The 11,423-nt window shown below is 49.1% G+C and overlaps 3 protein-coding genes across 4 annotated transcripts in view; 2 read left to right on the top strand and 1 right to left on the bottom strand.

The window, feature by feature from the left end:
• Positions 1-8,738, top strand: part of LOC122173351 (zinc finger protein 260-like) — a 56,744-nt gene extending 48,006 nt beyond the window's left edge. Inside the window, exons 3-5 of one of the 2 annotated variants that reach the window (XM_065564393.1) lie at positions 363-489; positions 2,319-2,432; positions 8,105-8,738. In XM_065564393.1, coding sequence (XP_065420465.1) covers positions 363-489; positions 2,319-2,432; positions 8,105-8,223 — 360 coding nt within the window. In that variant the 3' untranslated portion in view covers positions 8,224-8,738. Of the gene's footprint in view, positions 1-362; positions 490-2,318; positions 2,433-2,749; positions 4,960-8,104 lie in introns of those variants that run through there. The other variant, XM_065564391.1, reaches the window with a different exon arrangement.
• The window catches only part of LOC101948742 (zinc finger protein RFP-like), a 1,201,957-nt gene that overhangs the window by 155,279 nt on the left and 1,035,255 nt on the right, over positions 1-11,423 (bottom strand). The window lies entirely within an intron of this gene.
• Positions 1-11,423, top strand: part of LOC135974951 (zinc finger protein 436-like) — a 92,426-nt gene that overhangs the window by 3,245 nt on the left and 77,758 nt on the right. The window lies entirely within an intron of this gene.

Raw genomic sequence — 11,423 nt, forward strand, 5'->3', positions numbered from 1 at the left:
CACACACACCCTGCACAGGGCTGGAGCCTGAACCCACTGGGCAGAGGGCCTGAGGCTGCTGTGAAATACAAAGGGAAGCTGTTGGGATTCCTGTCCCTGTCCCTGGCTCAGAGCTCTGCTTCCCGCATCAGCCTATGGCTGGCAGGTGTGTGGGAAATGAGAAGACCCTGCCCTGCTCTGTGTGCTGGGGTGGACAAGGAGCTCTCACCTTCTCCCCACCCCCTGAAGCCACCTGGCTGCTCTGAACAGTAGGGGTCTGAGTTTGCTACTCTGGCCCTCCCAGAGCTTTTTTTCTTTCCCTGTGAATAGCGGGATTGTGGCTGGGGCAGCAGGTGCTGAGTGGGGGACTCTTGTTGTTTCAGATGCCGGTGACCTTCGAGGAGGTGGCTGTGTATTTCACCCAGGGGCAGGGGGCTCTGCTGCACCCCGCTCAGAGAGCCCTCTACAGGGACGTCATGCAGGAGAACTACGAGACAGTGACCTCACTGGGTAAGGGATTCCCGTCCCCTCAGTTATTAGAAGCCGAGGGTCAGTGTGTCAGACTGTGGTCAGGTTCTTCCCTGGTCAGTTAGATCAGAGGGGAATGTTTTACATAATACACAGCTGCCGTGAGAGAGACTTGCATCTCCATGCCTTCTCCAATGAGATACAGGTGTCAAAACCTAATGGACCTGCTAGCTCACCCCATCCCTCCAGCTTTCAAAGGGACAGAATTCATTCATTGTCCTGTCTGTACTGATTCCCAGTCAGACACATTTCATAGTAGCAGCCGTGTTAGTCTGTATCCGCAAAAAGAACAAGTCTGACACAGAATCCCTGTTCACCTCCCTTCTTGCAAATAGCTCCAGCCATGGGGAGGGCTCTGGGCTCGGCAGGTTTAGAAATAGATAGAGGTTTAACGCCAGAGTTGGGTGTGTGTCAGCAAGTCCCCTAGAGAGCACAGATCCTGGGAACTCCTAGTGAGGGTGTAAAAATTCCCGTCACCTCCCCAGACGCCTGCCTATCCCGAGGCGGCTCAGTGACCGTGTTTCTGTCCTCTTAGGTTCCGTATTCCCACCAACACAGCACGGGGACAGGTTCCGTTCCCACAATGCCCTTTGTGACAGACACTCCCCCAATGCTCCATGCACCCTGTGCGAAGAGTTCAGTCACAGAGACCCCCTTGGGACTGTAACCTGATGTGCTGAAATGACCACTGAGCCTGTTCTCCCTGCCAGGTTGGGCCCCCAGTACCCTCTCTTGTTGAACCAGACACGCTAACCTGCTGCAGCACAGATTCAGGGTCCAGGCTACGCCCCCAAGCTGCACAACTTAACTGAAAAAACAGCACAACAAATTACCTATCTCCAGCACTCAGGTACCCAGCCCCAATGGGATCTAAACCCCAGATAAATCCAACATACTCTGTATAAAGGTTATACAGGGTAACTTCCTAAGTGTTCGCCCTCTTTATCATTAAAAGAGAGAAATGAACAAACTGTTTGCTCCCCCAGTAACAACTACTTACACTGGCTTTATTAATACGCAAAAGAGATTTTATTAAGTATAAAAGTGGTGGTTTTAAGTAATAACAGACAGAACAAAGAAAGTCACTAAGCAAAATAAAACAAACATGCAAGGCTAATCTTAATGCACTAAGAAACTGGTTACAAATAATAGTTTCTCACCCTCACAAAAGTTTCAGTAACCTTCTTTCACAGACTAGACTTATATCTAATCTGGGTCCAATCCTTTCTGCTGTTCAGTATCCATTAGTTCCAGGAGACATTTTGGGTGATAAGCAGGGGTCTCCTCACCACGACTGGCAGCCCCCTTATATAGATTTGGCAAAAGGCGGGAGTCCTTTGTTCCAGCTTGACCCCCTCCCAGTTCCTTATGGAAAAGTCCACGGTTTAAAATGGATTCCAGTATCAGGTGACATGGTCCCATGCTTCTGTAAGACCCCAGTCTCCATTTTTCATGGGCTGATCCTCACCTACACAGGAAGACTTACAGGTAAAAAAAAATATTCCCATTGTTCTGGTTAAATGCAGCAATCAAGTTCTTAAAGAATCATTAATGACCCTCACTTAGCATAATCACAATGGGACCTTAGATTTGTACTTCATATTCCTAACTGTACCTATAAGAATGATACATACATACGAATAGGAAAACCATATTCAGTAGATTACAACTTTTCCAATGATCCCTTACATGGGACCTTTTGCATAAAGCATGTTCCAGTTATGTCATATTCATATGGATAAGCATATTTTCAGAAAGCATATGGAGCATCCCGTAACACCCTGATCTGGTCTGATTTCACCCCTGCGCAGGATTTCCCATTCCCAAACCTGAACTGATCGCCCGGCTGGAACGAGGGGAAGAGCCGTGGGTGCCTGATCTCCAGGCCTGCGAAGAAAGGGAGATCCCGAGAGGCGACCGCACAGGTGAGGGCTGACACAGAAACCATCTGGGGAATGACGGAAAAAGTTGAGACTCTCCAAAATAAGGTGTAAATAAGCGCCCTCAGTTCTTCCTCCTCTCACCCAGGGCAGGGCTGCAGTCAGCAGATATCGCTCACACCTTTCCACCCACCCTGTTAGCTGCAGGAGTTTCCTTTCCAGGTTTCCTTCCCTGTGAGTGTTTGGGTGGAATGTGGAGGCAGAATCCAATTGCTCAGTCTTTGTGTTGGGTTTTCCCTTGGTGCTATTCCTCTTTCTCCCCAGCACAATGACTCCTGTCTGGATTGTCTCTCTCCCAGCAGGTGATGAGAGAGTGAGTGAGAATGAAGAGGAGAATCATGATGCAGAAGTTCCTGGTAAAGTGCAACCACGGGAGACCTTTATGGGAAGTGCTGCATGGAATTTTTCCCAGTGCTTGGAACAGGGAGAAGCCTGGGAAAATTGGCAGAGGTCAGAGAGGCTGCTGGGAAACCACCCAGGAAAGAAAGCGGATGAATATATTAACAGTGGGAGAGGAGACAAGGATCCCAGAGCGCAGCAGACAAACCCCAATGAAGAGACACCCAGGGACTGCCTGCAGTGTGGGAAAAGATTCATTCTGAGCTCACAGCTTGTAACACATCAGACAATCCATACAGGAGAGAAACCCCTTCAATGCTTCGACCGTGGGGAAAGCTTCAATAATCCCTTAGACCTTAATAACCATGGGAGACGCCACACAGAAGAGAAACCCTCTCAATGCCTTCAGTGTGGGAAATGTTTCATTTGGAAGTCAAAACTAATTACTCATCAGAGAATCCACACAAGGGAGAGACCCCAAAAGTGTTTAGTCTGTGGAAAAAGTTTCATACAGAGGTCATCCCTTGTTAAACATCAGGCAATCCACACAGGAGAGAGACCCCATAAGTGTTTGGACTGTGGGAAAGGTTTCATACAGAGGTCAGATCTTAGAGCACATCAGAGGATGCACACAGGAGAGAAACCTCATAAGTGTTTTGAGTGTGGAAAAGGTTTCACACGGAGATCACATCTTATAGGACATCAGAGAATCCACACTGGAGAGAGACCCCATACGTGCTTGGACTGTGGTAAAAGTTTCATGCAGAGGTCATCCCTTGTTAAACATCAGGTAACCCACACAGGAGAGAGACCCCATAAGTGTTTAGTCTGTGGAAAAAGTTTCATACGGAGGTCAGAACTTGTTAAACACCAGAGATTCCACACAGGAGAGAGACCCCACAAGTGCATGGACTGTGGGAAAAGTTTCATACAGAGATCAGACCTTGATAAACATCAGGCAATCCACACAGGAGAGAGACCCCATAAGTGTTTGGAATGTGGAAAATGTTTCACACACAGATCACATCTTATAGCACATCAGAGGATCCACACTGGAGAGAGACCACATAAGTGCTTGGAATGTGGAAAATGTTTCACACGGAGATCACATCTTATAGGACATCAGAGAATCCACACTGGAGAGAGACCCCATAAGTGCTTGGACTGTGGTAAAAGTTTCATGCAGAGGTCAGACCTTGATAAACATCAGGCAATCCACACAGGAGAGAGACCCCATAAGTGTTTAGTCTGTGGAAAGAGTTTCATACGGAGGTCAGACCTTGATAAACATCAGGCAATCCACACAGGAGAGAGACCCCATAAGTGCATGGACTGTGGGAAAAGTTTCATACAGAGATCAGACCTTGATAAACATCAGGCAATCCACACAGGAGAGAGACCCCATAAGTGTTTGGAATGTGGAAAATGTTTCACACACAGATCACATCTTCTAGCACATCAGAGGATCCACACTGGAGAGAGACCACATAAGTGCTTGGAATGTGGAAAATGTTTCACACGGCGATCACATCTTTTAGGACATCAGAGAATCCACACTGGAGAGAGACCCCATAAGTGCTTGGACTGTGGGAAAAGTTACACACAGAGATCACACCTCACTCAACATGGGAGAATCCACACAGGATCGAAACTTCTGTGACTCATGGCCAGAAACGGTTAAGCATCTTGCAGGCTAATTGACCCAGATTAAACCTTTAGACACATGTTAGAAATGTGTGTAAATAGAAATTAGGTCCATTCCAGATTAGATAACCTAGAGCTCTGAAATGTAAACTTTTATGGTTAAAGAACTGGAAGAAGCTAGCAATTGTAATAGCCTGTGTTTACTTCTTGTTAGAGGTTAACAGTGTAACCAAAGGGTTCCTGTCTAGGGTTGTATTTTGTTCAATCTGAGAAGGAAAGGAAATATTAACATATAGATAAAACTTGGGTTTAATAATGTCATTGTCTACATGTCTCTGTAAAATTTGTGGTAAACTTTTAATTGCTTTATGGATATTTATCTTATTTTAATCCATTTAATTAATTACCAGTGATGTTTAGGAAATAGGTTACTTGAAAAGCCTATTGTTCACCTGATGAAGTGATTCTGAAACAGACGCTTTGCAATTGTCATGCACCATCTCTAAATAAAACTGACCTAAGGATTCTATTCAGCTTTGCATGATCTTTTAAACCACACACTCTCTCTTTTCTTGTTGTGAGAAATCTTAGTTTACTTAATAAGAACTGGCTGTAAGCGTGTATTTCGGTCAGAACTAAAGAAATCATTAACTTGCTGGGTGATTTTTCTGATCCTTCGGGATTGATAGAACATTTTATGTGATGAAGAAGATTTTCAGTAATCCCCATCATGTTTAACTGGGCTGTCTGGGAGTGAGCCCAAGGCCTGGTTGCTTTAAGGGAGCTGTTCTTTGCCGCTGTGTAGCCAATAAGGTATTGTAGAGTAAACCCCAGGAATAATGAGGGGCAGAGGAGATAAAAAAGGATAGCTGTTTTGTTGGTGGCTTGGTGAATGTAAGTATTGAAATAGCCACTAGTTTTGAGGATTGTCGGCCCATTCTTTGCAGTTTGCCCTAACTGAGCGATCTCTGTGTGTCCCTCCACCCAGCGACTCTGGTCACAACTTCATAAATGCCTTGCCTGTGGGTAAAGTTTCCTTCAGCTTACCGCACCTCATTAAACATCAGAGAATTCACAAAGGTGTGATAGACACTAGGAATAGTGGAGCTGGGTGCTGGGGCTTGTCACACAGTGTGTGGGATACAGGGCCCTGCACCCACCACTTCCTGCGATACATCGTGACGCTCAGTCAGGCAGTAAAACAGAAGGTTTATTGGACGATAGGATAGGAACACAGTCAAAAACAGAGCTTGTAGGTACAACCAGGACACCTCAACCAAGTCTTTCTGGGGGGTAGGGAGCTTAGGCCCCAGTCCTGGGGTTCCCTCAATTTCCCTAGCCAGCTCCAAAACTCAAACCCCCTCCAGCGGTCTTTCCCAGCCTCCCCCCAGCTCCTCCTCCACCCTTTGTCCAGTTTTCTAGGCAGGTGTCAGCTGGCCCCAACCCCCCTCCTGGGCTCTCATGTTACATGCTCAAGTATCTTCCCTCAAGGAAAGTCTCCCATCCCACACACAGTCCCAGTAAAACTCCCCTGCAACATTCCCAGGTCAATACTCCCCTCCCCCTGCTGCGTCACAAGGCTATTGAGTATTTGGGGATCATGGGATATGAGGCGAGGGAGAGCACTGGGGTAGAGAGGTGCTGCCTCTCCTCACTCTCCCTGTCTGCCCCTTCTCCCAGCCCCCTCTGCATTCAGACAGCACCACTGAGAGGGGTTGGTTCAGAGCCAGGAGGCTGTATATCTACTTGTGGGATTGGGTGGGCTTAAATGACAGACACAAATAAGGGGAACCTGATGAAAGAAATTTGGATGAGCGGAAAGCAGTGGATTTGTTATTCCTTGACTTTAGCAAAGCTTTTGATACGGTCTCCCACAGTATTCTTGCCGCCAAGTTAAAGAAGTATGGGCTGGATGAATGGACTGTAAGGTGGATAGAAAGCTGGCTAGATCGTCGGGCTCAATGGGTAGTGATCAATGGCTCCATGTCTAGTTGGCAGCCGGTTTCAAGCGGAGTGCCCCAAGGGTCGGTCCTGGGGCCGGTTTTGTTTAATATCTTTATTAATGATCTGGAGGATGGTGTGGACTGCACTCTCAGCAAGTTTGCAGATGACACTAAACTAGGAGGCGTGGTAGATACACTAGAGGGTAGGTATCGGATACAGAGGGACCTAGACAAATTAGAGGATTGGGCCGAAAGAAACCTGATGAGGTTCAACAAGGACAAGTGCAGAGTCCTGCACTTAGGACGGAAGAATCCCATGCACTGCTACAGACTAGGGACCGAATGGCTAGGTAGCAGTTCTGCAGAAAAGGACCTAGGGGTCACAGTGGACGAGAAGCTCGATATGAGTCAACAGTGTGCTCTTGTTGCCAAGAAGGCTAATGGCATTTTGGGCTGTATAAGTAGGGGCATTGCCAGCAGATCGAGGAACGTGATCATTCCCCTTTATTTGACATTGGTGAGGCCTCATCTGGAATACTGTGTCCAGTTTTGGGCCCCACACTACAAGAAGGATGTGGAAAAATTGGAAAGAGTCCAACGGAGGGCAACAAAAATGATTAGGGGTCTGGAGCACATGACTTATGAGGAGAGGCTGAGGGAACTGGGATTGTTTAGTCTCCAGAAGAGAAGAATGAGGCCGGGCTTGACAAAGCCCTGGCTGGGATGATTTAGCTGGGAATTGGTCCTGCTTTGAGCAGGGGGTTGGACTAGATGACCTCTTGAGGTCCCTTCCAACCCTGATATTCTATGATTCTATGATTCTATGAGACCCACTGGTCTACGCTATTATGGTCACCACTGTTACAAAACGATTATTTTTGTACAAAGTACAAGCCCTGTGAGGTGTCCCATGAAAAGTGATGGTCTCCTGCATATTATTGTCCTGTTACGTTTTTCAAGTCTCAGAGGGGCTGATCAGCTGTCGGGCCGTGCCCGGGTTCCTCCTGCAGGGAGGCTGCAAGTGAGACTGAGCACTGGTAGCAGAAGTTTGTACGCATGATGCACCCTTAATGCTGAGAAAAGCTGCCCACCTGTAAACGTGCCTTTGTGGGTCACAACTGAGAATACCAAATTCAGGTCACACTGCTGAGAAACAGGGTAAATACACCCCAAAATGCTGGTGTTTTTTCTCTCAAAAGATATACCAAACCAGTCACAACAGTAAACTTCTATCTCACCACACTGGCTAACAAGAAGTCATAAAAGCAGCTTCCTGAGGCATTCCAGTCTTTGTATCACCCCCCAAAACACTGGATTGAAAGCTGAGTGGTTCTTTAAAGCCTGTCTCCTCAAATAACAGGTTCTTGTGATCCAAAAGGACCTGTCACACACTCAGATCTTACCCGGAAATCACACTGTTGCCAATCCTTTAGTATATAAAATCTAAAGGTTTATTTATAGAAAGAAAGAAAGAAAGAAAGAAAGAAAGAGGCCCAGGGCAGGCTGGGGGATTAGCAGGGGACCTTGTGCTGGCAGCAGAGGTCAGGCCCACTCCCGCACTCACTGGTGTTGGGTGTGATTTGTTATACTCTTATACCTTATTCAAATATGTGTATGTTAAACTCAATATGTAATTTGTAAGGACAGAGCAGCAATTCAAAATGGAGTCTGAACCACCATTTTGTAAACTCCATCTTGTGACCCCCTTTGTGCCCTGTCTTCCTGGCCTAGATCATCCTTCATCAAACTGGTTTTTCCCGCCACTGGGCGATCTCAAGAACAATGTTACCTCAGACTATTTCCCGCCTTTGCTGGTAGCGTACCATGTTTTCCCGCCACATGCTGCATAAAAGAACTGTGACCATGGACAAGTGGCACAGTCCATGCTAGTGACTGTGCGTGCGCGGTTCAGGCCTTCGCGGCATCGGTGCATGGTCGAAGGATGCCCCCTTTCCTGAGATGACGAGAAGAGAGAAGACGACATTCCACCTCCCCTGCTCCTGCTCCTGGGGACGAGATCCCCAGAGGGTTCTCGGCCCGCTTCTTCCACCCCGGTCGCCATGGAGGGACTCTCCAGTGCTCCTCCTCGGCGGGTTCCAGTTACCCAACGAGTGCAAGTCCTGGACTTCACGGCCGCCGCCGCAGACCTGCTGCTAGGGAGATCATTCGGGTTCTTTAGTCGGAGTTTTACATGGTTATTGCCAGGGGGATTTTGTATTTTGGGCCTGAACTTCATGCTCCTGTCGTAAGCCGCTGTTTCACTGTTTTGTGTTAATTTCCATAGCTATCGTTAATTTCATGCTGATCCCCTTCCCCTCATTGTACTTATTCCCTCAATACACTTACCTGTTCTTTTCTAACTTGACTTATAGTCAGGCTTTATTTCTCACACTACACATAGGGAAGAGGGAGGGAGATCTGTCTGTGTACCAGTCCGCAGGTGACAGATATGGCCGAGGGTGGGTCTGCTCTTCTGAGTAAAAGGGGCTTGTCTTATCTTTTGATACTGACACCACTATACGTATACAGTTACCTTGGTTCCCCTGTGAGGTAACACTGGCACTGGTGGGAAATGGAAGAAACCGGTCCCAGCCCGTGTCGTCCCCCCCGCCCCCCACCGGCTCCCAACCACATCGCTCGGAGGAGGAGGTCTGGGAGAAGGGGTGGGAGGGAGTGGAGCAAGGGTGGGAAGAGGCAGAGTAGAGACAGGGGCTGGGATGGAGGGGCGGGGAGAGTTGTCCCAAGCCCCATATCGCCCTAGGGACGGCCCTGGAAAGAAAGAAAGAGGGTGAGAGTAAAAATTGGTTAAAGGAATCAAATACAGACAATAATTGCAAAGTTCTTGGTTCAGGTTTGTATCAGTGATGGAATAAACCATTGGCTTCAGACCAGGGCCGGCTCTAACTTTTTTACCACCCCAAGCATAAAAAAAGAACGCCGCGCCGCAGTAACACCCCCCCCCAGCGCCGCGCCGACGCCGAGCACCGCACTGCCTAACTCACTCACGCCTCGCAGCCGAAACAAAGACAACCCCCCCCAGCGCGGCCCAACCGAACCAAAACAAAATAACAAACAAAAAACCGAGCGCTCCCCGCGACCCCAAGATTGGCCGCCCCTTACAAGGTGCCGCCCCAAGCACATGCTTGTTCGGCTGGTGCCTGGAGCCAGCCCTGCTTAAGACAAGTCTCTGGTTGCTTCCAAATCTTTGGAAGGTCCTCCGTTCCCCGGTTAGAACGCTCCCCTTAGTATAAGTGCATCGTCCAGAGGTTTGAACCACATTGGCCAACATTTGAAATACAGGTGTGTGGCTAATATTTATATCTTCAGATAGAGAAATGATACATGCGAACAAATAGCATCATCATATTCAGCAAATGGTAACCTTTCCGTAGACGTCTCACATGCCACACGTTGTACAAGATTTGTGGCAAATATATAACAGTGGTTGCAACAGTGATCTATATGGTGATATTTTATTCAGAGCATCACACCGCCTAAACGCGGGGGAGGCGGAGCTGCAAGGGGCAGGATCAGGGGCCGGGTTCAGGGCTGCCCTTGGGGTGGACACTACGGGCAGGCAGCCCACCAAAGAGGACATCCTGCACTGGGTTTGCCTGATTCCCACGGTCCCACCTGTCCTGCTGAGGTAGGGGGCAGGCAGGCGAGCAGCAGTGTCTGCAGAGGGGGGGAGGGACCCCAGCTGCAGGGGGCTGCTGGAGGAGGAGCTGAGCCATGTAGTTCATCTGGAGCAGGGCTGCCCCTCCCTTCCCCTGTTTTACTGCTCCTGCCCCCCAGCCCCCTCCTCCCTGGAGCTCCTGGGCACTCTGGACTGGGAGCTCCTCCTGTCTGCTGTGCGTTTGAAGTCAGGGGATCACTCCCCACCTGGGTACCGGTCTCCAGTGAGCTGGGGTGATGGCACAGGGGGAATCTGTGGGTGCTGCAACCTCTGTGGGTCTGGAGCTGCTGGCAGCTGCTTGTGTCCGAACAGGCCTTCAGGTTCCTAACTCTGAATGGTTTCTTAAAAGAGACAGTGCGCTCCCACACTCACTCAGGCGCACACATGCCCCCCGCCCCCCCAAACATAACACCAGGGCTCCCTGCACCCAGGTTATTTCCCGCCCGAGCTGTCTATGAGGCAACAGCAGCCATTGCTCTTCTGCCGTCTGGGGAAAGTGACCTGGATGCAGCGACACCTGACGGGGCTCCAGACTCCCCCGCCCCACAGCCCCCTAGGGGTGCACAGGGTGGAGAAGCAGCCGTCCAGCCAGGCAGCCAGCAGCAATGCCAGCTGCCTGAGGCATCCAGGTCAGTTTCCCCACGTGGGTGCAGGAGGCAGATGTGGGGTTGGCGTGAGGGGAGACTCACAGGGTAGGGGTTGGGGTACAGGAGGGGAATGCAGGGACTGGGGTGAGGGGGCACGCACAGAGCAGGGGTTAGGGGTGCAGGAGGGGTACAGGTGTTGGGGTGGAGGGGGAAAACTGCAGGGGTTAGCGGTACAGGAGAGTGAAGGGCTTGGGGTGAAGGGTACAAGCACAGTGCAGGGGTTGTGGTGAAGGTGGCTGTGACAATGCGGTTCTGGCGGAAGCCAACTGAGAGTGCCAACTCAGGACAAATTGCTCAAATAGGGCAGTTACAGCCCAAGGCTGGGGTTTTTCCACCTCTAAGGCAAACCAAACCAGTCAGACTAAGACTTCGGTCTCACCCCACTGGCTAACCGCAAGTCTCACAAGCAATCTCCTTAGACACTCCAGTTTCCCAGTATTACCACCAGTGCCACACGTTATGGGGACAAATGGTTATAAAAACCAATACCCCAGTAAAAGAAAAAGGTTCTCCTGATCCCAAAGGACCAAGCCCCAGACCCAGGTCAATGTACAAGTCAGACCTTACCCACAAATCACGCTACTGCCAATCCCTTAGAATCTAAAATCTAAAGGTTTATTCATAAAAGGAAAAAGATAGAGATGAGAGTTAGAATTGGTTAAATGGAATCAATTACATACAGTAATGGCAAAGTTCTTGGTTCAGGCTTGCAGCAGCGATGGAATAA

This window comes from Chrysemys picta, chromosome 12 (genome assembly GCF_011386835.1).
Source record: "Chrysemys picta bellii isolate R12L10 chromosome 12, ASM1138683v2, whole genome shotgun sequence".
NCBI classification, from domain to species: domain Eukaryota; kingdom Metazoa; phylum Chordata; order Testudines; family Emydidae; genus Chrysemys; species Chrysemys picta.